Source organism: Strongylocentrotus purpuratus, unplaced genomic scaffold (genome assembly GCF_000002235.5).
Source record: "Strongylocentrotus purpuratus isolate Spur 01 unplaced genomic scaffold, Spur_5.0 spur5_scaffold_8, whole genome shotgun sequence".
NCBI classification, from domain to species: Eukaryota; Metazoa; Echinodermata; class Echinoidea; order Camarodonta; family Strongylocentrotidae; genus Strongylocentrotus; species Strongylocentrotus purpuratus.
Window position 1 is genome coordinate 1,448,830 of NW_022145614.1, and position 27,350 is coordinate 1,476,179.

Sequence of the window (27,350 nt, forward strand, 5' to 3'; positions counted from 1 at the left end):
GTGTAGGCCTATACCAAATCCTTCAATTCTACTTTTGAAAATGCAAAAGTACCCTCATGACCAGTTCGGTCGCTCGAACTCCCTTCACTCCTTTTGCTTTTGAGATTCTTCGAAAACTTTTAACGCATCTTTCCCCCTTCCCCCATCAGAAAAATATTCCGCATACGGCCCTGAAAAATTAAAACAAATGAAAATAGGAAAATATAAGTGATATAACAAATTTGAAACTCTTCGCTGGCGCGAACTGCTTGCTAGCCTATTTTGTATTAAATGTTTTCACTTCCTCGTCCCCCTGAAAAAAGAAAAGGATTAGTATTGCCTAGAATACAATTGTGCCTGCCCCGACGGGCCCCGACCTGCAACCATGGCAACAATAACACACAATATATGTACCAAATGTTACTAAAAGAGACTAATTCATTTTTCTCGCTCGCTACACTCGCTCGCGAATAAAATGAATAGACATTGCTTTGGAAACAATTGTGCCCACCCTTGACCTGCAACAATATCATTAAAAATGGAAGAGTTTTTTCGCCCTCTCGCCAAAAAGGAATTGAATCGCGTTAAACGCGATTGCGTCCATCCTGACCTGCACCAATAAAAACAAGTTTATTTATTAATTTCTATTAAAAGAGAATTTATTTTTTTTGCTTGCTCGCTATGCTCGCTCGCCAAAATGGAATTGACACCGCTAACGTGCCCGCCCCAACCTGCAACAACCAGTTAATAATTATGAACGAAACGTTATTCAAAGAAGTTTTGGTGTGCTCGTGCTCGCCAAAACGGAATTAACATCACCTTAGACATGATTGTGTAAGCCCTGCCCTGCAACAAAAAAATCTGAAATTTATGAACCAATTATCATTACAAAAATTTTGCTCGCTCGCTACGCTCGCTCACCAAAATAGAAATAACACCGCTTTTAATAATCACGTCCCTGACATGGAACAATGAAACCAAGTTTATATACCATATTTTCCCTATAAAGAGAAGTGATTTTTTTTTTGCTCGCTCGCTACGCTCGCTCGTCAAAATAGAATTAACACCGCTTTTAATAATCACGTCCCTGACATGGAACAATGAACCCAAGTTTTATGTACCATATTTTCCCTATAAAAGAAAAGTGATTTTTTTTTCGCTCGCTACGCTCGCTAGCTCGTGGAATTATGTGCCCACCACTAACCTGCTACAATATCATTAAAAAGAGAAATGTAGGGGGTTGCCTGCCCGCCAAAATGGGATTGACATTGCCTTAAACACGATTGTGCCCGCCCCCTACCTGCAACAATGAAACAAATTTTATATAGCAATTCATTGAGAGAAAGATGTATTTTCGCTCGCTAGCTAAAATGGGTATAAAATCACCCTAAACACAATATTGTTCCCGCGCCCTGCATGGGACAATAAATTGAACCAAGTTTAAGTGGCAATTATTAAAAAAGAAGTGATTTTTTTCTTGCTTGCTACACTAGTTTGCAAAAAAATGAAATTAACGTCGCTAACAAGTGAATGTTCCCACCCCCAACTTGCAACAATACCAGTTTATATACCAAACGTTACTTACAGATTTTTTTTTGCTCGCTCGCTCGCTCGCCAGAAGTGAAAATTAGCATCGCCTTTTTTGTTTGTTTCGGTCGCTTGCCCCCCCTGACGGAGTACCCCAGGTACGCCACTGTACATAACCCATGATCTGTGCCGCAGAAAAAAATAACGCTACCGGGACGTACAAATTTTTCTTTTTCCTTTATGATTGGCTGTTTTGGAGACACTATGAGTCGAATTCCCACTTAAATTCATTGCGCTATATGCTAGTGCGCGGATTTAATATTTGGTCGCTAGTTTCAACGGTTTCAATAACCTAAGATTAAAAAGAAGCTGACTCGTCGTGGCCAGAGATTTCATTAAAAACATATCGATAAAATATTTTGTTGTAACGATTTATCAATCATAGGAAATCATGTCAAGTACTTTAGAAGCTCTTAAGAAAAAGAGAGAAGATTTGAAGGCAAAGTTGATGCGACGGAAGGAAATAACGGGGATAGGCGTCGGTGGTGAGTTTCTGTAGTCCCATATCTTTGAGATCGCGTTAGTAAACCCAAGACAAAGGGTTCGGTGTAAACATATTTTAAAATCATATTTTTAATTTTTTTTATCGTGTCTCTTGCTCTCTCCCACTTACTGAAAAGTAATTCAAGAAATTTCAATTTAAACCCCTCAACAATTATTGACAATACCCATTATTAATTGTAATTATAAAACATGAGAGAGACAGAGTCGGAGAAAGAGAGAGAGAGAGAGTGCAGTGCGTAATCTTCGTTGCATGAAGTAGCCTTAAGGGCTTGGTGATAATATTTTTTATGATATTGATATCACCAAGCCTTGAACAGCTCCCGTACAACTGTGCGAAGAGGCATGTTAAAACATACCCTAAAATGTGTCTGAAATCACACCTTGCCACACCGGACGAATATTGGAGTCTTTTGGACAGTGGCCCTAATGAATTTTATGCTACTTCTACTCCTAATTGCCTATGGCAATAATAAATCGGAGGTAAAAATAACAAAATATTAGCAAATATCTTACCAGACCGATGCAGCTTAGGTTCCTTTCTGCTCTGCATTACAATGGTGTTGACCTGTGACTTGTGTTGGCGGGCACTTCTGTAAGTGCGCTGCTTCCATATAAATGTGCTGTAATGAGTTATATAGAAACTAAAAGATAAACTTGAGATCTGGTATAAAAAGAAAATTAATTCTCACAGAATCTAACGAACTTACACTGAATGTTCAAGATTACAAATAAATGGCATGTGCTGAACAATTTTGGAAGAAAATGTATACTGGCTGAGTAATGGGCATAGAAAGATAAGGAAATCAGGGTAGTACTAGCCCCAACACCATGTGTGTTGTCCCATATACATCTTTCTGTGTAAGTGATTTTTACTTTACCAAGACTCTGCCAAATTTATGATGATTTTGATGACTCCAGAACCTTGCATTACACACCATTACTTACATGCTATATGATCAACTTTTCTGATCCATTCCACACCTTTTCTTTCACAATGCAATCGCATTACCAGAACTCAAGTTTATCTTTAACTTCTAGATAAAAAAATAATTCTCGCGAATGTGATATTAAAACAAAATAAGGGTATGGAAATGAGTTGAACTCAACATATTTTGATCACCATGATGTGTTAATCCTGGTCTACCAGAATAATCACCTAAAATTTATATGAAAAAGTTTTTTTTTTTGCCAAGTCAATGATGACTGTATAAAATCTGGATTTTGATGTAGTCTAAAAGACCCAGAGATTTTGCTGACTGTGGACTGTGCTGGTTTTGATTTCTTATGCCTTTTCATTTTCATGTCAAGATATAAATTAGAATAAATTCATTTCATTTTTTTCTTCATCTTTCCACAAATGAACCTCTTAGAAAGCAAGTCACTGTCACTCAAGTTGGAAGTATCAAGCTCACCCATTCCACCTGTTAGTGTGCCTTCACAAAGTGTCTCATCAACATCAACAGGAATCAAACTAGAAGATGGATCACCTCCTCTACCTATTCCAAAGGTATTTTTATAAAGCACTGAATGTATTATTACCTGGGCTTGAGGCTTGAGTCAAACATCCATACAGGCTCAAGTATTCTAGGAATTACTTTATATATCTACTTCCCTTTGGTTTAGAATGTCAACGTAAATTAATCTCTTATCAAAGAACTTTCTGATACTACAAGTTCAAAAAGTTAATAGCCTTCAAACTGACTAAAGCCATGCCCATCCTGGCTTTAAGGTTCACTAGATAAAAATGCTCTTCTATTCCGACTACTTGCTGTAAGATTACATGTAGATCTAGAGAGATTTAAAGTATTCCTCAACTTAATAAAAAAAGAAGAAATATAAATATTTTGAAAGAAATTAGGTAACATATATCCATATCAGTTAAACTTTTACTGGAATTTTATGTTACACTTTCAGTAAGAATAATAATAATACTACTCAGTTTTTATATAGCGCAAAGTACAATTAAGTAGTTGTAAATGAATCTAGATGTTGATGTGTGTCTGTTTGAACGAAAAAAGGGCCAATAGTGGTCATCAACAATGAATTAATATGTTTGTATATATTCATGTTTATGCATTTCTGAAGCTTGGTGTTCTTGTAAAAACACAGCTCATTAGATAAGTTGAGTTTGTTGTTGTATATTACACGAAAAACACCAAACAACAATCCATATTTGTGTACTTTCCATCTGTGCCATGAGAGTGCTTCGTGGCATAGACTCAAACACAATGCACATTGCAGTAGACAGTTTGGTATAATCAGTGATAGATTTGCCTTATGCATAGAAGACGTTAATGCAACATGATTACAGCGATGCTCACCATTATTGTCCCAAAATTGTAAGATATTGGTAGATAATCAATTGAGAGAATTTGAATGTAATTACAAAAAAGTAAACCCTTTTTTCTGATGTTAAGCAAATTTGAAATAAGCTAAAAATAAGAGAGGACCTAGAAATAAGGAAAATGTCTATGGATTTTGTAAAATAATGTAATGCCAATGATAAAGACTTGGACAAGGTATGTATGCTCTGCCACTGGTTGGTACAGTGAATTTTTTTTTTTTGCATTTAAGTATTATCTGAGATTGTTGCAGGACAGATGTAACATTTATCTTTGAGTGCTCCATTTAACCAAATGACTCACATTGCTTGGAATACAGGAAGGATGAGTGATAAGAATTTGTTAAAGCTTATGCTTTGCATTGAATCTGTTGAGCTCTCCTGATAATATGATTTGACAGGAATTAGGTTGAAAGTGTTTACCCTTGTGTGTGAATGAATCCTTTCCTATCAAATTTCCTGTCTATTTTCATTCAAACACATGTTACAAATGGGTAATACACAATAGATATTTGCCGCAATGGGATACTTTCTCTATGAAAGCATCATTACTTAAATGTTGTCAAGATTGTATAGAGATTTTTATGTTTGGTTTATAAGCACCATCTTTTACTTGAATTCGTTCTATTCCATAATATGCATTGCTCATCACTATGATACCATATAATTTTCCTGTGTTTGTTATGAATTGTATTTTCCCTTTATATTTTTAGAATCCTGTAAATGCAGGAAGCCAAAGTATCTCTGATGGGACTGAATCTAGGAAAAGAAAGAGAGAAGAGTAAGTCTCAAGATATGATATTGTGATACAAGCTGTGGGAACATGCCTTTTTTATTGATGTTTAGAGAACAGTCATTATCCAGGGCATTGCATAGGTTGTTTATCCCGTGGGTCTGGAGTGGAATCTATCCATAAATATCCACCTGTCTCTTTTTAAACCTTGCCATTTTGGGTGTCCTAATTGAAATGAACGTTATCTCTGTCATTGGTGGTGGTGGTGGTGGTGGTTATTTTACCTGACTGCTGAGAAAGAATAAATGCTTGTAAGTAAGCAACCAGACGGCCGACGGCTTTAGGTCCTCTCTGAGGGACCTGGTAATGAGGATTAATGCCTTACCAAAGAGCAGTAGCGCATCGCCATGGTTTCAAACCCGGGTCACCGGATAACGAGACCACTGCTCTAACGACTGAGCTATCGTGCCTCCTATGCAAATCTGGAATTTAAGTGTAAACATTCTTAAGAATGGTCTTTCTGTAATATAGCTAGAATGCTTTAGCCTAATCCCTCTCAAACAGAAAGGACTTGTTCTTTCTAATCATGAGAATATATATTTTTTTCTTTCCCCTAGATCTGATTCAGAGCAAGATGGACCTGCTGCCGCAGTCAAACAATCAGCCGTTAAATCAGAAAAAGAAGATGAAGTTGTTGATCTATCCCTAGAAAACCTTCTTTCATCTACATCATTCAAAGAACAAGAGGTAATATATGTGCTGTTTGGTTCTTGATGAATACTGTACTATATCATTTTATGAACATGCTTTTGTAAGAGTAGATTGCTTTTTCTGTAAGAATTGATATCAATGCATGTAAATTTCTTTTAAAAAAATCATCTGTATAGTAATGCTCCTGTTCAGGGGAAAAACTTTTTTTCTTCTCCAAAATACATTTGAAAGAAAAGCTTAAAAACTCTCATTGTTATTATCCATCCTGAAATTCTTTAGGTATTTAATTATTGAAAATAAATTACAATGAAGGTTATCTTGAACTATATCATTATTGTAATGTTATTGAAGGATAATCTAAGGATATTTTCCATAATATATATTAAAAAAAATAGATTTTTTAGAAGCTACCATACAATGTTTCTAAAAGCTTTAAATGTTGATATGATCACATGCCATGGAAACCTTTAGTAAACAGCGAATATAAATTGTGATATATTTTTTACAGAGTAAAGAGATGGGGCAGGAGATACATGATTTATTGAGTATGCCAACAGCTAAAGAGAAGTCAATCAAGGAGGCTTTCAAGTCTAAGGGAGGTATGTACAATTCTTTAATCTAACTCTTTGTTCTTCATTTTCTTGTGTCTACAAAGAATGAGCAAAGTACATAAATAATAATATTTCTGCTTAAATAGCGCTTAATACATTAGCAATGTCAGAGTGTCTAAGCACTTTACAGTTATTACTCTGGTCATCGGATTCTGGCTTGCCCGCACACAATGTATGCACTTTCTCCACTCCCTGGGGGATACATGAGCGCTATACAAGACTCCATGATCATTATTATTATCATTATTACCACTGTTTTGTTTCTATTCCATCGCACATTCAGGAACCGTCCATGAATTCTGCTCTCATGGTACAAGAGATGAATGCAAGAAAGTCTCCGGAATGCCAGATTGTAATAAGGTACGGGATTCTACTTCAAAAGCAAACCACTCCCTGCTTTTTAAAAATAAATTCATGAAAAAATATATAAAATTAGATTTGCAAATTTTAATGTTCCTTTTCTGACTCCAGAAAGTATGTGATTATCATGAGATGATGTATTATCCATATGATTAATAAGGTATGGTATGGAGTATTCACTTCTTTTTCCATTAATTATTTTTTGCCATATGAATACCGGTATGTGCAAATATCAACTGGGAACAGACAACGGTAGGATCTCTGACACAAGTATGTTTGGGATCTCAATCTGAAATTGTAAACCATAGATCATTTGTATGTGGTTGCTTTGTAATACCAATATGCACCAATGCATTCTAGTGCTATACTAATGATGGTAGGATGTGTTCAACCATATCTGATCTTTGTATTTCCATGCAATATTTAAAGAATGTTTTTATATGGTTCCTAAAATACTTTTTTGCTTTTTCCTTTCCTCTCAGCTTCACTTTAAGAGGATAATTAACAAGCACACAGACGGTGAGTTCTCAGTGATAAGCTTCGATCAATTCATTAAGCAGATTCTTCATGTAGACTTTAGTTGGAGGAAAAATAAAAATCATTTTCGATTGTAGATGTTAGAAATATTTTTCCAGTGCTGCCTTTCATGACCGAGTTATTAGTCCATGAAGTTTAAAAGTTACCTTTTTTTAGGTGTGTATTTGTGTATTGTAGAGCAGTGCAGGAGTTTTGATGAACGCTCTCTATTTGATTGAATTGATTTTCCTTTATCTGTTTAGAATCACTTGGAGACTGTTCATTTCTCAACACTTGTTTTCACATGGACACATGCAAAGTAAGTAAATGGCAGCAGTATATAGATTTGCTCAGTTTTTCGGATATATTTTTCTGTACAAATGTAGCATATTTTCTATTTCTAGTATGAGAATATTGCCTTTCTATTTTGGAAGAGCCTATTAAAATATGTAATCTGATTTCATGTTGTCATATCTGTATTATACCCATCTAGTATGTACATTATGAAGTGGAAGAGCGTAGTAAGAGTGGTGAGGAAGACAAAACTGCAGGACCGGTTGCCTTACAGAGGATGAACAGTAAGAGTGGTGCAAGCGTCATGACACCGCCGCAGGTAAGCTCAAACATGGACATTATTTTGAAACTATCATTATATGAAATTTTACAGCTTAAATTCAAGGGTTACTGGCAGAAACCAACTCAAAGCTTGTTTTGCTTCATGGTAAAGATAGTTTGCAGGCTGCTACCATGCAGACATGTGTTTTGGAATTTAGAAGGGGAATGTTGAGATGATTAGATTACTGAAGTATAGATGTGGTATTAATTGGAAGTACATGAAGCATGATGAACTCATAGCTACCAATCAGTCCTAGGATTGAGTCCCATCTAGTAGTTGTCAAACAAATATTATGAACCCGGGATTCCTCTGTTTTTGAAATATTCATTCTGAAAGCAAACAGAATACTCTAACCCCTAATTTTGTCTTGAGAAAAAGAAAACAAAAAGAAAAAGAAGACAAAGTGATGGTGTTGGTGCAAAGGATATTTTCCCTTGTTGAAATTGTTTTCTAAGTTTTGTATACTACTAACTAGTATAGTTTTTTTTTATGTACTCATTATTCTGTGTAATGCTATTTGTCCTTTACTAAATTAAATAGTTTCTGTTATGCAGATATTCAAAGGCACTTAGTAAATAATGAACATAATGATCATAATTATTACACTCTTCTCTCTCTCCCCCATCTCTTTTTTTCTGTGTGTCTGTCTCTCTCTTTCTCTCACTCACTGTCTCTTTATCTGTCCATCTATATAATCATCTGACTGTTTATCTCCCTCTCTCTTTCTCTTACTGTATGTGTCTGTGTCTCTTGCTCTCTCCCTCCATCCCCTTCTCCATGTTTGTCCCCCTGTCTTCCTCTTTTGTTCTATCTGTCTCTCCCTCTGTCTGTCAACCTTCTCTCTCTGTCTGTACATGTAGTGGGTACAATGTGACTTGAGATCCATGGACTTTGAAGTCCTTGGTAAGTTCTCTGTAATCATGGCTGATCCACCTTGGGACATTCACATGGAGTTGCCCTATGGAACGATGCAGGATGATGAGATGAGGAAACTCAATGTACCACTCATGCAAGATGAAGGATGTATCTTCCTCTGGGTCACTGGAAGGTCAGTAACCTTTCAACCTAGCACTCTACAAATGTAAAACAAAAACAAACACATTAACAACTTTTTTGTTTTTATGATATTAAATTACTGTATGTAAAGTAACAAATCATGATTTGGAAAGGGGAAAACCTGTGTTTATACCAAAATGCTATTTCAAATCAATCATAATAAAATGGCTGTTAAAGAAAAAAAAAGAAAAGGAGGAGAAGGAGAAGCGGAAAGTAACGTCGCAGGTTTTCATATTTGAAGTTGGACAATGTAAAGTTTTCCTACATTTCGCATTGTCCACTCATTTGGTATTGCCAAATATTTCTCTGAATACTGATTTTTATCTTCTTTTTTCCCCTTCAATATAAAGATGAGTTTTTAATCATGCTTCTATGAAGATGAGCCTTGCTATCTTTCACACCGATTTGATGTTGATACCACCTTATCTTGTATTTAAAGAGCCCCCTCTACGGCAGCCATAGATAACTTCCCAACATACATGTATGTTTGTAGACTGTGCTATGGTGTGAGAGTGTGAGATGGGTCTTTAACTATTCATCATATTTGACTATTCATGTTTGGATCTAACATTTTTGGTCAAGGTTCGAAAGATGCATATCAGTTTCAAACCTAGGTTGGTTCATAAGACCAGAAAGCTGATGCCTAGTTGAACTTATACAAACCTCCTAAATAAAGTTGAGATCTGGTGTGAAAGAAACAGTGTGGAATCGATCAGAAAAAGTTGATCATGGGGCATTATATTGGTGTGTACTTGAACATTCTGGAATCATCAAAATGATGAGAAGTCTGGCCCAGTCTTGGTAAAAGTAAAAAGCACTGTACACAGAAAGATGTATATGGGACAGTAGGACTACACAAACATGTGGAATAAAAATAAGGCCCACATTTTTTAGCTGTTACATGTCATATTATATTATAAGGGCATTGGAAAAGCCATGCCTTTCAGAGAACATGTTTTTCCACACTCGCATGATACAATGAAAACGCTCACAAATTATTTTTCACCTCCCCAGAACTCAACCTTCCCTTTAAAGCCCCGCTGTACTACTTGTAGCTACTTGCTCCCTCTATATTATAGAAAAGATTCAATTAGTTTAATTTTGGCCATTACAAGTCGTGGGTTAGTAATGTAGACAAATGCTCATGGACCTGTTACAGCTCATTTTATTACCAAAGAATGTCAGTCAGTCAGTCAGTCATTCAGTAGTGTCTGACAGGGAAGTCTAGAAAGTAAACAGGTTGCTTGTATAATTTGAATACTAGGACACTGCTAGCGTTTAAATTTCACAGATAGGACATACACAGGGCATATTCATAATTCCTGCAAAGTTCTACAGAATTTGATGTTGGCTGCAAAAGGGACATAGTATCTTTAATAATAATAATATTTAGCTTTTATATAGCGCTTAATACAAATGTCTCTAAGCGCTTAACAAATAAACTAAGCTTTTTATTAGTATCAACTTATCAAGCTATTGAGTCTATCATAACTTTCAGCACTGCTGGATCCTACCCAAAGCCACTAACGTCAGCAGTATTTCAAGAATGTGGCACTTGATACCATGATGCTTTGCTCATTCTAGTACAGTCGGCAAAGATCAAACGCATGGCAGAGATTTGCAGAAGAATAAAATGCATTGAGTATATATCCCAGGCATTGCCATTCCATCCTAACACTTTCACTCCTTTATTCTGCCATCGCTCTAAGCTTAAGGCAGAAACCACCCTGGTTGGGTAGACAATGGGTTAAAGACATTTTAAACTCATCCTTGATTGAGAATTTAGCTGAAGTGCTTGACATTGACCTCTGTCTCCTCCATGCCCCCTAGGAGTAGGTCAGTGTCAGCTGAAGGATCCTGGGAGTGCTACTTACCTTGACCTTTCAACCCTGGTACAATCCCATAAACCCCTCTGTTTATCCATCTACAGGTGTTTCACTTCTTCATAAACTATGTCAAGCTGCAACCCCCTAAGCATCTACTCAGATCAGAAAGGCATTCAATCATTTGTCTTACTCAGAGTGAATGTCTTTCTGGCTCTTAGTAGGCAGTGTGATGGTGTTCTTAAATGTACCTCCCATACAAGCCTCCATTATTGGGTATATTTTATGTGTAACCTCTGACTTGTATTGATACTGAGATATGTAGAGATGAATGTATAGCTCTGTATTTAAGAAGAAGGGCATTCAATCAATTTTTAAACTCAGAGTTAATGTCTTTCTGGCTCTCAGCAAGCATTGCCAGGCAGTGTGATGGTGTTCTTTAATGCACGTCCCATACCTACATGAAACTCATTTCCCAAGTCTCCATTATTTATTGGATATATTTTATGTGTAACCTCTGACTTGTATTGATGCTGAGATATGTAGAGATGAATGTATAGCTCTGTATTAAAGAAGAAGGGCATTCAATCAATTTTTAAACTCAGAGTTAATGTCTTTTTGGCTCTCAGCAGGCATTGCCAGGCAGTGTGATGGTGTTCTTTAATGCACGTCCCATACCTACATGAAACTCATTTCCCAAGTCTCCATTATTTATTGGATATAGTTTATGTGTAACCTCTGACTTGTATTGATGCTGAGATATGTAGAGATGAATGCCCGGCCCCCCCACTCCGAGAATGGACGGACCCCATGCGTGTTGCCAAAATGTCCTTTTCGTAACAAAAGAAAAAGGTCGACCCGTATTGACTTTACACACCGGACTTTTGCTGAAAAGGGGGGGGGGGGGTGCTGAAAAAGGCTTGTATACAAAAGAAAAAGGTCGAGCTGTATTGACTTTACACACCGGACTTTTGCTGAAAAGGGGGGGTCGGTTGGAACATGCATATGCGTACCCTAAATAACACTGAGTGGGGGGGCCTGGGATGAATGTATAGCTCTGTATGTAAAAATGTTGGATATAAATGCCAATCTGAAGTGGCACTTATAAAGGTTTAATAGCTATTCCTTAGAAATTGAATTTCCAAAGTGGTGAAGTTATATTAACACCACATGAAGAATCATTAGACCCTTTAATATATGGATAAATCAAGAAGGTATTCTGTGACAGTCTAGACAAACACACTTTGTTGATTCTTAATTTTTTTTAATGGTGATGATACTGAAGTGAAGATCTAGTACATGGCCTATTTCATTTATACATGTATAAGTTATTGCCTCCAAACTGCAGCATGTTTTAAGAACGTTTTTTTCAATCATGATACTATTTCATTTGAATTCTTCATACCGCACTTGTTAATACGCTTTAGTCTACCATTAGAAATGATGATTATTCAGAAATAAACCACACTTAGACCTGTCCCTTTACCTTTCCCTCCTATCTGATATTCTGATCTGCTCTTTTCTCCTAGCATTTTCCTTGTATTTTTGTTAATGTTTTCATTTTATGTAGAAATCTTTCATCTTTGAGCACACTACCAAACATTTTCAAGAAATCAATTTTAGGGTAACTTCAACGGCTGAAGCAGTTGAATTTTGCAGGTGTTACAATGTCCTATTACATGTTTTGAATTTGTAATGAAATAATCAGCCTGACTTCCAGATTACCTTTAAAGCTTATCTGTACTAGTTTATAGGAGGGATTAGACTGCCCTGCAAGGTCACTGGACAGGTGGTTATGTCATCAACTCAGCTCTCAAGTAACATAAGAAAAAGAGGATCATGGGGGACCAATTGTCACCGATTAGGCATAGTTTTTTTATATAGAGGGAGCAAGTAGATACAAGTAGGACAGTGTGGCTTTAATATAAAAAATTCAGGCATGTGATCGACATTTATTTCTTTATACAGTAGGTTTGCGGGTGCACCATGTGTGAGAGAGAGAGAGAGGTTTGAGGAGTCCTGAAAAGGACTCTGACTCTATTTCTTTATTTCTCTGACTTTATTTCTTTTTTTTCAACTCTGAAGAGAACAAATGATGGAGGTCTCTGCTAGTGGGTGGTTTCTACCCTCATATTCCCTGGATATTAATTCCTCAGTACATGACTAAAACGCAGTTTCCCAGGTGTGAGATTTATGATGAGTTTGGTATGGTGTGAGGATAGGAACCAAGGGTTTATAGATCACGTACATCCCACTCTCCCCATAGAGGGCGGCTAGGACGTGTTTGCACCAATTCTCTTTCTAACTCTTTCAGGCTCTTGTCATAAATTAATCTCCCTGTATACTTCTTTCTCCTTTTTATTTTTGTATTGTTATTTGTTTTTCTTTCTTTATATACCTATTTCACTCTTTATCTCTATATCCTTATCAATCTCATTCTATTCTTTTTTATCTCTATCCCCCTCTCTGTGTTTCTCTCTATTTCTCCTTTAATTTCTCTCTGCAGCTTTGTATTTAAATTTATTTTTCTTCTCGTTTTCTCTTGTAATCTTTCATTTTTTCTGTCATTCTTTTGCTTTACTATCTTTCTCATTCTCAGTTTCCTCTCTTTTTCTATTTTTCTTTGTCTTAACTTCCTCTCTCCCCCTCCCCCTCGCTCTCTCTCTCTCTCTTTGCGTCTGCCTCTGTCTCTGTTTATATTTCATTGGAGGGGAGATTTATGCCCAGTTATAAGTTACTTTCTGTTGAAACAATTCGCTTTTTTCTTCAGAGGGTTAGAATAATATCCTGGTAACACTGGGTGCCTTTAATCACCAGTTTTGCTCTGATTTTGATAATATTTCAAATTTTCAATAGAGTTTATGGATCAGAATGGTACAAGCATGATATGGGTTTAGTGGTTCATGTTCAGTGTGTACTTGACTTTCAAAGGAGAGGTTGAGGTTTCAAGTCCCACCCTGGCACAAACGTTCTTTGGCAATGTACATATGCCCCCCTTGACCCAGTTGAAGTGAATAGTAGTAGTAGTACATACCTTGCAGGAATAAATAATCCTTGAATGCTAGAGTACTGTTATAGTTTCCATGTTAAAGCTAGAGTCATGATACTTGAGCCCCAGGATTTTCTTTTAGTGGTAACAAGAACCATGCAGTCCCCCCATTTTTTTTCTTTTTCTTTTTTTCTTAAGAAATTTATTTTTTATTTTATAGAGGTAATGGAGATGGACCCACTGATTTGGCCTCGATTTGGCCCTTGTGTTTGATCACCCTGGCACACTTGTTAAGCACAGGTTCACTTTGACAGGTGTGCCAAGCTTACTAACCTCCCTTGCCACCAATTAGTCCGACTCACAGGGGTAAAAGGTTAAATCATGAACTTGAGACGACCTAACAAGGGTGTTTGTTGTGATTTTCACATTTATGAAACCTGTTGTGTACCGTGGTTTACCACAGCAGGGTATATAAATTGAAAATCTTCCTCAGGAGTGAGGTCTACATCAAGTTTGCTTCCGCTATTTTTATCTTTCTTTTTTTTTCTGTACTTTCTAGATCACGTTCCTTATAAATCAAAACAGTGCAAGTGCAAAAAGGAGCTAATAGTTCATTCTTTATATAATTTCAAAATCCAGAAATCAGATAATGAATAACAAGCAATCGGAATCTTGTCTTTAGCACTTGTTTTTGATTGATGAAGTGGTGTTTGGTGGCATCCCCCCTCCCCCTATTCACGAGGTAGTGTAGAGGGAGGTTGTAGTGAGTTTAATTATCTGGCATTCTAACTATGGTTGCGCAATCAGATAGCTTAGCAGAATGAAGTAACATGTGAAGACTGGAACAGAGAAAGTATTATTATTGACTTTCATTGAGTAGAGGTTCAACCGAAATAGTAGGATGTGATCTGCGTATATACCCTTACTACCTCAATTAGTCTATTAGCTACATGTATATAGCAATATTCTCACCCATGGAAGCAGGATTACACCTGTAGATGCACCAATTAAGTAAACTTGTTTTAAGTTGTTTCTATTCTGGGTGCTTCATGGTTTGTTCACTATGTTGCTACATTTTGCTAAGCTACTTTTTGTACCATCCTTCCTCACTCTGGTCAAAGAGAAGAACTTGGTTACTACCATATTAACAAGTTGTATAATATTTGTTTGTTTTGCAGAGCCATGGAGCTTGGTAGAGAATGCCTGCAGCTGTGGGGATACAAGCAAGTAGAAGAACTGATATGGGTCAAGACTAATCAGCTCCAGAGGTTGATCAGAACAGGCCGGACTGGACATTGGCTCAACCATGGCAAGGAACATTGTCTGGTAAGATCATAGCAACCCGGCCATGAGTCACATCTCACTTTGAAGCAGGGGGGTGTTTCACAAACTGGTCTTTACCTTTAATATAACCTGTCACTCCTTCTCCTATATCAACCTGTCACTCCTTCTCCTATATCAACCTGTCGCTCCTTCTCCTATATCAACCTGTCACTCCTTCTCCTATATCAACCTGTCACTCCTTCTCCTATATCAACCTGTCACTCCTTCTCCTATATCAACCTGTCACTCCTTCTCCTATATTAACCTGTCACTCCTTCTCCTATATTAACCTGTCACTCCTTCTCCTATATGAACCTGTCACTCCTTCTCCTATATGAATCTGTCACTCCTTCTCCTATATTAACCTGTCACTCCTTCTCCTATATCAACCTGTCGCTCCTTCTCCTATATGAACCTGTCACTCCTTCTCCTATATGAACCTGTCACTCCTTCTCCTATATGAACCTGTCACTCCTTCTCCTATATCAACCTGTCACTCCTTCTCCTATATTAACCTGTCACTCCTTCTCCTATATTAACCTGTCACTCCTTCTCCTATATGAACCTGTCACTCCTTCTCCTATATCAACATGTCACTCCTTCTCCTATATCAACCTGTCACTCCTTCCCCTATATCAACCTGTCACTCCTTCTATATCAACCTGTCACTCCTTCTCCTATATCAACCTGTCACTCCTTCTCCTATATCAACCTGTCACTCCTTCTCCTATATCAACCTGTCACTCCTACTCCTATATCAACCTGTCACTCCTTCTCCTATATCAACCTGTCACTCCTTCTCCTATATGAACCTGTCACTCCTTCTCCTATATCAACCTGTCACTCCTTCTCCTATATTAACCTGTCACTCCTTCTCCTATATGAATCTGTCACTCCTTCTCCTATATTAACCTGTCACTCCTTCTCCTATATCAACCTGTCACTCCTTCTCCTATATCAACCTGTCACTCCTTCTCCTATATGAACCTGTCACTCCTTCTCCTATATGAACCTGTCACCCCTTCTCCTATATTAACCTGTCACTCCTTCTCCTATATCAACCTGTCACTCCTTCTCCTATATCAACCTGTCACTCCTTCTCCTATATCAACCTGTCACTCCTTCTCCTATATTAACCTGTCACTCCTTCTCCTATATCAACCTGTCACTCCTTCTCCTATATGAACCTGTCACTCCTTCTCCTATATGAACCTTTCACTCCTTCTCCTATATCAACCTGTCACTCCTTCTCCTATATCAACCTGTCACTCCTTCTCCTATATTAAACTGTCACTCCTCCTATATCAACCTGTCACTCCTTCTCCTATATCAACCTGTCACTTCTTCTCCTATATCAACCTGTCACTCCTTCTCCTATTCTCTTTTCAGTGTGGTGTCAAAGGTAACCCGGATAATTTCAACAAAGGTCTTGATTGTGATGTCATCGTAGCTGAAGTGCGTCAGACGAGTCACAAACCTGATGAGATCTACGGTCTGATAGAGAGGCTTTCACCAGGCACCAGGAAGATTGAACTCTTTGGTAGAATGCATAATATACAACCAAACTGGTAAGAATACACATACATATGGTCAAGAGCTCTTTGGTAAAAAGTGTAATGTAACATAAAAATGGTAGGTTTGCAATTGGTCAAGAGCTGTTTGGTAGAGTGTACAATGTGCAACCAAACTGGTACGTATACACCTAGTCAAAAGCTCCTTGTTGGAATGTACAAATATTCAAGTAAACTGGTAATAACCTTTTCAAAAGTTAATTGTAGGTCCTTTTGTTTCATAGACCACAATTTTAACCCCTGAATTATGTTGTCTTTGAAAGCATTTCTATTCGGCTTTTGTTTTGATCTCTCATTCATATCAGGGTGACACTAGGGAACCAGCTGGATGGCGTACATCTCGTGGAACCAGAAACCATCAAGAGATATCAAGAGAAATACCCAGACAATAATGCTTTGAAAGCACCCCAGAAATGAGAACAGAATGAGCTCCCAGCCAGCCTGCCCAAGGTTGCCCCATGTCCAGCGTCCCGTCAAGGTCTGTGTTACTGATGAGGACTATTCTAGAAAAGAGATTGGAGCAATACCTGACTGAAGCTGTGACTCGGCCAGGAGGTGATCAAGATCTGTATGCTTCTATGATGACACCAGAATGAGCTCACTCTCTGCTACGTACCTTGCTCCCTCCCATCTCACGGCCTGTATTGTCCAAGAGGGCAGCTTCTAGACGTCGGTTAGATCCGAGTGTTCATGAAGCGATGGCTGTGGAACTTTGATGATCGAGGAGGTGATCCAGGGGATGATCCAGGAAGTGATCCAGGGGATGATCCAGGAGGTGATCCAGGGGATGATCCAGGAGGTGATCCAGGGGATGATCCCGGGGATGATCTGGGAGATGATCCAGGGGATGATCCAGGGGGTTATCTAGGAGATGACCCCAATCAGAATGCTTCTTAAATCAGCTAAAGCTAAAGACCAGACAGTATGTCATGAACATTACTGTTCAACACTGTTTTGGTCCTTGAAAGTATTATGGTGGTTAATCTGAATTACTTTAATTAAATAACTATCCAGGAATATAACAATAATTTATGGTATTTTCTGTTAATGTGTAATGAAGATTTTTACAAACAAGCCCTAAAATGTATGGATTGGAAATAGATATGAAGAGGCGAAGCTTAACATCACAATACTATAGGTACAATGCTGCATTGTAATGATGACAAATGTATCAATCATTACTCTTGATGTAAGCCAGTTAATGTAATCACTAAAGGTTTGTCTTATATTTTATATCATGATTTCAGACAGTATTTCTGTGAGTAAAAGTTGGTGTCATTTTTATAACAGTTAAAGGAGATGTTGTGTTTGTATACTAGATTTCTGATTCAATATGTTGTGCATACACTACTCACAGACTATTCAAATTTGATACTAACCAGATACCCCAGGTGGTCATTAATTTATACAGTATTACCTCACTACACATCACAACCTTCTACTGTAAAGCAAGTTTTGAAGAAACTGCCATAGTGTGAAATATGTAAAAATTAAATGAATTACATGAATTATATGGATAGTAATGATAGTATACAAATAGTGAATGGCCATGAGTGCAATGGTACAAGATTGTGCAAGAGGTGAAAGATAAAGAGACGGTTGAATGGAGCGTCTCATCTTTCACCGAATGCAAAATATTGTTCCATTGCACGAATAAAGACCATTCACTATTTGTTTTATACAACACCTCGGACGTTAACGAGATTGAAACAATTTTTGTTTAAAGAACAGTTTTTCTAAGCCTAAATCTCAGCGATTTAAAAAAAAAATTGTTGATGAAATTGCTGATAGTGAGCGCGCGCTATTGTTAAGCAGGCACAAACCATGCGCGCACCATGGGCATACCATGCTTTGTGTTTATTGTTACGCGGAGTGCAATTTCTGTTGATCCATTCGCACCATTGCACAGTGACTTCACTTAGCTCACAATATACTTTGTACATCGTTAGTGATGTCAGAGTGCAATGGTGCGAAAGGATCGACTGGAGTTGCACGGCTGGAGAATGATGCCATTCAATTTGTACTGTGATCAAGAATTGACCAATGAGGTTGCAAGAATCTTAGTAGGCGTTGTATAATGCTAATTAAAGCTGCTGGGCATTTAAATACTTCCAGCTGGAAGAAATTAAAAAAATTAAAATAAAATAGGGTTCAAAATTGGGACAGACTTGTGACTTGTGTGACACTGTGAATCAGAGAATTTTACTCTTCACATAAATATTACGATCTCATTTTCTGATGAAATTATAAATTTATATATTTCTGATCTAATGCTTTAAAATTTCTTCCAGAATCAGACCACAGACTGATCGTATAGCATGTAGTGAACTCGAGTCTTTCTCTTTCCTTCAACATTCTTGATACAACCTACTGCTTCTTCAGCTCTGTTTCAAGTGATGTAGGTTCATTCACCATCTATTGTTAGCATCAGACCAGGGTCACACTGTAGCTAGAGTCCAGGGTGGTAGATGAAATGATAACATGCAGATATTGCATTTGTTGCATCTTGGATTATATGCTGAATCCCAAATTGTCAGTGCTACGTTTGTGTCTTTGATTAAAGGGCCAGTCAGATCATACAGATAACGAACTTTAAAATGGGTTGAAGAATGTAGCCAATGAGAAGCATTGAAATGGATCATGTGTGCATGCGTTAATTTTGACCATAGGCACAAGGCGAGTATTTTGGTCATTACAACCGCCAATTTCTTGACTTTATACTCGTATTGTAGACCCATGTTATAAAACAAATAATACATGTTTTTCGCTCGTGCATTAGTGATATGCAATGAGATGGACAATGAATTGAACAATTCTTGTTTGTTATCCTACTGTGAATTAACCTGCGTGCAGTGCATATTAGCTAATGCATTCGGAAGAATGTATTAGTTGTATAGCGTTACAGTAAACTGTTTCCAAAGTGCTCTGATTGTCTAAAGACAGACCTCATCATAAATACCTTGAGAGCCTGACTCCTTCAATGCGGTGTCATTTCAGGAGAACTGATGTGGGTAGTTTCCTTATGCTTTCTTGACAGAAGTTCAATGATTTTGTATCTGTTTACGTTACCTGCCCTGCATGAACCATTAATCAGGTCAGGTCAGGTTCTGGGCTTTTCTTTGTATGCCTTTGTCATAATGTCTCTGTTCCTTAATTGCTTAAAGGTAAAGACCAGTATTGGAAACGCCCCTATTTCAAAAAATGAAATGGAAGCTCTTATTACCAATCATGGGAAAGAATATGTTTTGAATAATACATGATGATAACAATTTTGCCGGGAAACCGCGTACTATTTGATATATTTGGTAAATTAGTTTATCTATTGGACTGTGAGTGATAAAAACGCATGTGTCCCGCACATGTGCGTAGTCCCATATACATCTTTCTGTGTACAGTCCTTGTAACTTTATGAAGACTGGGCCAAATTTCTTATCATTTTGAAGATTCCAGAACCTTGTAGTACATCTATGCTAGATGATCAACCTTTTCTGATCGATTTCACAACGTTTCTTTCACAATGCAATCGCATGACCATAATTGGTCTTTATCTTTAAGTATCAACAAAGTGATGTACCAACACCTTGAGGTATGACCACTTTTATTGTTATACATAAATTATCTTGAATCTTGAATATAGTTACTCGATGCACATACATGTACAGGTAGTTTATAGTTATCACAGACGTCTGTCCAGATTATAAAATGCAGTTTCATGCAATGGAATTATTTGACAATGTATGAAGTAAAACCAATTATTTTTTAATAAATTGCATTTCCTTAATCTAACTGTGTATTCTATCTGACAGTACTCTGTTTTACAGTTTCATTCCCATTATTACTCAAAGATTTATATACTGAAAGTTCTGGGCCCAGTCACTGTGGTCTACAACACAATGAGATAACAGATAAGTTTACTAAAGCAGGACTAAATAAAAAAATAGAAATCAACAACGCTCTTACCAAAGCAGAATCAAATTAAGTTATAAAGAAATACTACATAGAGATATGGCAAAAAAGATTGATAGAAACTTCATTCCCCCTACGGGAAACGCAAACTCTAGTATCGAAAACATTTGTGTGTTACTTGAACAACATAAGTAACGAAAGTATTCTCCATCGCCTAAGAATGGGGAACCTAGGTTTAAATGAAAAACAATTTGAGTTGAATCAACATGAGACTGGTCATTGTTCAAACTGTGAGCACAAAACAGAAACAGTTAACCATTTCTTATGCAAGTGTTCGCTCTTTCTTATAGAGAGAGCCATGTCAGTATTACAGAATCTGGCATAGAAAACGAAAAAGCAATCCCAATACTCCTGAAATCCACAGACATTAACCACCACCAGGCTCTGGTCAACTTCGTAGTTAGAACTAAAAGGGTACACTTGTACCCCTACTAACCACTTTGCACCGCACATAAATATTTGAGCCCAAGATGTTTCGCTTTTTTTTAGAATCTTCATGTATATGATCTGTTTCTTATTGGTTTTCGGACACAATTTTGAAGAAACGCGGTAGTGACGACTAAACTTATTGGTGGACGTCGGAGGGCCTATATAGGCTCAGCATTAGACTGAGTTTAGAAGCTTGTCACAACGTACCATGTCCGAGCTGGTCCTTGGACGTCCAATATAGCCGATAGGCCTTATGCTCGCCAGCCACTGAATTCTTCCACCATAAACAGTTTAACTTTTAAAAATTCAATTCATCCAAATTCAGGGGCGGCGATTTCTTTTCATGACCGTGGGGGACGAAATGCTAGGGACGGGGAGCAGTGTAGTAATGGGCAAAAACGAGTTTTTTTGGGGGTGGGGGGGGGGGCAGAAAAAAAAATCTGCATCACCCCCTTTCACATGGTATATGCAGGCCCCGCGAAACGTTTTACAAAGGGGTGGGGGCTAATAGGTCTTCGGTCAGGTAGAGAAAAGCGTAAGTGGAGCGTAAATTGGCTTGAGGTCAAGGGGCAAAGCCCCGGCGGGGGTCATGGGGCAGGGTTTTAGGAATTTAATAACGGATAGATGAGCATCCGGGGCCCGCCTTTGGGCCTCTGTAGGGGTCCAGGGGGCAGAGCCCCCGGATGCTCAGGGTTTTCAGGCATATAATTACGGTCAGATAAACAACCAGGGGCTCGCCTCAGGGCCCCTGGTGGGGTCCGGGGGGCTGACCCCCCGGAAGTTCAGGGAAAAACCATGCCATTTCAGCAACATTTTTTTTTTTTGGGGGGGGGGGGCAACTGCCCCCAAGCTCCCCCCCCCCCATCATAATGCCGGCGCGAGGAAGCATAGTGAACGAGAGAGGTGACGGTGACGGAAGTGACTATCCCCTCACAGGTTTTTGAAGCTTTGTTGTATTACACTCTGAATAATATTATGCAAGGGATCGAGCGTAGCTACCGAGCGAGAAGATTTTTGCATTTTTATTTGTCTAAACGCTGCACTCTTTGGCCTTCTAGAGCCTTAAAAATTGTTGCAGTCTTTAGTCAGTATTTCCTATACAATTATTTTTTTGCACTTTTTTCAGGGGGGACGATCCCCCCTAATAAAATTGAGGGGGGGGGGGACGTGTCCCCCGTCCCCCCCGGATCGCCGCCCCTGTCCAAATCTATATATTAAAAAAAGTAAACCTAATTTTAAAGGGGAAAAATCCTACCAGAAGAGGTGTACATATTCACTTCTGAATGACAAACGCATATAAACTAAAACAACAACAACAATTATTTCCGACGCTTTTTTGGATGTAATTTTCAAGTTGAACAATATTGTCCTTTGTACCTCTTCTGAATCCACTCTGACACTCTGGTAAAATTATGTTTTTCTATGTACCACATCATTCTCTCGTTCATCTTCTCTAAGAGTTTCGTGAACCTGACAGTAAGAGCCATGCATGCATGGGCCTATAGGCCGATGTCTTTAATTTCCGCTTCTTTATTTCGCATTAAAATAGGGACGATGTTTGAATGTTTGCATTGCTGTGGAAAAAATCCAGTTTCCCCATATAGTATTCATCATAATAAAGGATCATCTCTCTCCCTTTAGTTTTTTTTTTTATATACTTCATACCTGATGGAGTCCCTTCCTGGAGCAGAGTTCTTACATTTTTAGTGACTTATTTAATTCATAAGAAGTGAAAGGTTCATCAAGAACACTGCTCCAGGAAGGACTTGTATTGACAATACAGTACTTTCATGCACCTTCTCAAAATGGCGCGCGAATTCCTCCGCGACCTTTTGATCGGTGATCACAGTACCATCCTCATTTCTGAAAAGCATTGGTACCGCCATCATTAATTCTCTTGATTATTCTCCAGGTGTCTGAGGTGGGCGTAAAGCGATCAAGGTGTTTACAATACTGTTCCCAGTACTGCCTTTTTGCCTGCCGTATAGTTTTATGTGCGATTGCCCTTTCCTCCTTGAAGTCATCTATTAAATGAGGTGGAGGCAATATACAACTTTTTAGTTTGTTTCTTGCCCTACTTCTTTCTTTAATTCTAAATGAGCATTCTTTATTCCACCAGGTACAGAAGTGTGTTTTTCCATCTTGGAATTTAGGGTAATAGTAATTCTTTCAACGAACGCTTCGTATTGTAAGGTATTGTTTTCTTTTTCAATAGAAGTCCATTGTTTATCCTATATCTCAAGTTATCCCATTTTACATTCCTGGTTGACAAAATATGTTGTGAGTCCTGCTATAGAAAGACCCTTGCTTTACCTTTTTTGACTTATCTTTTGAGACATTAACTGGCTTAGGATTGGATCACTGCCCAAAACTATTGTTAAGAATTTGCCAAGACACTAGCGGTACCAGGAGTGGCGAAGGACAGATGTAATCATGAACAACACCCCGTTTGGTAGTCCACTCTCGGGGCATCTTCATTGTTCAGGATCACTAGGCTTCGTTCATTTACAAATGTTCCCATTAGCTTCTGTTTTATGACTGCCCCAGAGTGAATTATGTGCATTAAAGTCTCCAAGTAAAATTGCGTTTTCCCCTTGTAACATTTTTCAATAATTAATTTAATATTCCCATGTCAAGTTTTGGACATGTAATATTTTTAAAGAGATAATCTGTTAGTATTCATGCACATGTCCTACTATTGTAATTCATCTTGGCCTGACGGTAGTGAAGTAAGAGAAAGAACTCAAGAGGAGATGAAAACACAGGCAATGAATATGTGTGAGATGTCATGGGACATCGTCTGCTTGTGCAAATCATGTCCATACTGTGATCTCACACATCTCAGCAGCGTTCGGAGAGCTCTTCAGGTGCTATGCCAGGTCTGTATTTAAGCGTGTTGTAATTTAGAATAATCATTACTTTGAATGTTTCCAAGCATTGAATTTTGATAACCTTGTCGAATCAAAGTTTCAACTTTGCAATAATGAAAATAAAGTTAGTTTTTTAAATCAATGAATATCTACTTTAATACCCTTATGGCGCTGATGTGTTAATCCTATGAGGAGATGATGCAGGCTTTGAAGTGATAGTTGTTCTAGCAAGGCAGACAATCCATCATGATCCTTGGGTGTATTACTCACCTGAAACAGGTTAAACTTGGGATGAACTCTTGGAAGTATGCCAAGAAACACTCTTTGGTAGACATTGGGGTCTTGGCTCGAGATTATGTCAGGAGAAAATTATTCTCTTAACCTTTTGAAATGATTGTACAAATTATTACCAATAAAAGGTATTTGACAAATGTAACTCTTGTTTGTTTTGTATTTTTTTTTGGATAAAGTAGCATTCATGTAACTGTTACATTATCTTCATCATTCATCTAAGATATCGTTGTTATTGCTAACTTTTCTTTGTTTTAATCATTATTTTCATCTACAGTTAACTAAATTATTCATACCCCTTTTAAATTAATTTAATGATTTTAGTGTTTTTCGTAACTCAAGAATAAAAGGTAGAATGGGTGAGTTAGGGCCTTTGTTGGATACTGTTAGATGTAAGCTATTCTGTCACATTCTCAACAAAACATAAATCCGGACAAGTCAATCATCATCAGCACCATCATCATTATCATCATCATCACCATCATCATCACCATCATTGTCATAATCATCATCATTATAATCATCATCTCCCTCATCATCATCATCATCTCAATCACCATAAACATCTTCTACATCATTCTCCACTACCACCACCACCATCATCATCATCATCTCAATCATCATCATCATCTCCATCATCATCATCATGATCATCATCTCCCTCATCATCATCACCATCTCAATCACCATAAACATCTTCTACATCATCTCCACTACCACCACCATCCTCATCATCTCCACTACCACCACCACCATCATCATCATCATCTCCATCATCATCTCCATCATCATCTCCATCATCATCATCATTGTCATCGTCACTATCAACACTACCTCTTATTACTTATGACACATCTATCTATATCTTTCTTATCATTGTCATTCTCGTCTTTGTAATTACCTTGTTATCTTCTTCATCATCTGGATAATCATTTAAATCGTCATAGAGTACCGAAGTGCTAACATCATATTCACTCAGTGTTTCCGTTACTGGTTCCGAACGATAGCCTGCCTGCGCATGAGCTTCACCGCGACATCATTCAAGCAACGGGCTGGAGCAAGGCAAATTCAATGTTTGGCGCTGGTGTGATCACCATGCCATTGTTTAGAACCAGCGACCTTGACAACTTGGCTAATATGACGTCGCACTTACTCTTATTACTCGCACGTACTCTTATTATATTCATCATTATGATTTATCATTTTCTCACAGGCAATGTGAAAATATCATCTTTAGAGTAAATATCCACGAAAGAATAACAATTTTGTGAGTTGTGAGTTGACAGGTTGTTGAGTATAGTTGTCAACATTGACATGCAATGTGTATGTATACCAAGAGAGGAAAGGAGGAGATGTTTTGAAAGAGAAAATGTGAAAAATATCGGCAGCGGGAGCGGGATTAATTTTTTCTTCCCTTTTTTGTAAAACTATTTGGAAACATCCCAAAATACAGCCTTTCCCATATTTCATGACGTCTTAAGAAAACAGGTGATCTTATCCCCGGTTGAGCAATGTCGCTATCAAGATAACAACATCCTTGATTCTGAGAACGGGTGCGACACGCTCGAATGTCATAAATGTTATGTTTGACATGATTGATTTGACGGACAGCACAGTGGCATGCGTTACATTCGTTGCATTTTCAAAGATTACCAGTTGCGTATCCAGATATCACTTGAGGGGGGGGGGGGGGTAAATTCGTATTTTTGCTTTCCCTTTCTTGTTAGATTAATTTTTTTATATCGTGATCTTCCGTTACATTAATTATTGGTATTCAACTGCAAAGAGCAGAAATCCATGCACTATGTTCACGATGACCCAGCGGATCGTCGTCACATTGAAACAAGTATTACGAAAGTTAATACGCGTTTGAACCTGAAGGGGATTCCTAGGACCTTAGACTTGCGAGTGTTTTTGTGAGATAAGTCAAATACTGGTCTCAAACCAGCTTATTCGTCCGCATTACTACGCCATCATCGGTGAGTCGATGGGTTCGTCACACGCACCCATGCATCATGCCTTCCTTCAAAACATAATAGACTGAAAATTAGTTTACAAATACTAGTATGTTTTGCTTGGTTACGTAGGTGCAGATTTTAGTGATTTATTAAGATATTTTTGACTTTTCATGTTTTTATGCTGGGGTAATAAGATAAACAAGACCAGCGTTTACCGCTTTACATAATTATACCTGAAGATCTATATTATATGTCTTTCATCTGGCAACATTAAAAAAAGAAAATACATGCAATAAAACACACATGATGTACACGAAAGCACATACATCTAGTTTATTGAACTCGCGTCAAATCATTCTCTTTATCTCTTTATCTGAGATTTAATATGTGTTCTGTCACTTTTGTTTGTCATAAAAATCTCCAACCTCTTATAGATAGCCATCGAATGCTCCCCCATGATACGAAAGGAACGATCATAAATAGACAGAAATAGAAATATGAAACCAATACACAGGTAATGCTGGATAGAATTCTGTGCTCCAGTACGTGGCGTACATACAGGTAGCATGATCCCAGTCAGGAAAGGGGAGAGGAGGGCCGGGAGAAGGGGCAATCTTTTCTTTTCTCCCTTTCTTTGTGTTTGTTGCCATCCAAGGGTGTGTGTGAGTGTGTGTGTGTGTGTGTGGAGGGGCTGCCGCCCCGTTCTTTGTCATGCCATGACTGACACGATCTGTCGGTGACATATATTAGTATATGTCTTGCTCTGTTCTCAAGCTACATGTATATCTTCTCCTTTTTCTGGCTGAAACACACAAGTACAAAACGAATAGACCTATATCAGTGACCTTAACAACCTTTATAGTTTGGAACTTTGCATTTCTAGAGCACATTTATAGCACATAGTCAAATCAAAGTCTGGTCTCATCAGGGGCGTAGACAACGGGGGGGGGGGGGGGATGAGGGGGATGCATCCCCCCACCTCACAAGATGGGGGGGGGGGGGTGGCATGTACAATCATCCCCCCCAGGTTTTGGGGAATGATATTTGCTTACTTAATAAGTCATAATGATGATAATAATAGTAATAATGATAATGATAACAATTATAATATTAATA

The 27,350-nt window shown here is 37.9% G+C and overlaps 1 protein-coding gene across 2 annotated transcripts; it reads left to right on the forward strand.

Annotated features, from left to right (window-relative positions):
• The first annotated feature begins 1,840 nt into the window (after positions 1-1,840).
• Positions 1,841-20,506, forward strand: LOC589354 (N6-adenosine-methyltransferase catalytic subunit). 2 transcript variants are annotated; one of them, XM_030975383.1, is made up of 14 exons: positions 1,841-2,051; positions 3,441-3,577; positions 5,125-5,192; positions 5,762-5,891; positions 6,364-6,454; positions 6,750-6,826; positions 7,309-7,345; positions 7,606-7,661; positions 7,836-7,955; positions 8,819-9,006; positions 15,005-15,152; positions 16,539-16,717; positions 17,026-17,447; positions 17,496-20,506. In XM_030975383.1, exons 1-13 carry the CDS (start codon positions 1,958-1,960, stop codon positions 17,135-17,137), a joined length of 1,437 nt encoding a protein of 478 aa, XP_030831243.1. In that variant the 5' UTR covers positions 1,841-1,957; the 3' UTR covers positions 17,138-17,447; positions 17,496-20,506. The 2 variants fall into 2 exon arrangements, with proteins under 2 accessions (XP_030831243.1, XP_030831244.1); XM_030975384.1 differs by having other exon boundaries at positions 17,520-20,506.
• The last annotated feature ends 6,844 nt before the right edge of the window (positions 20,507-27,350 follow it).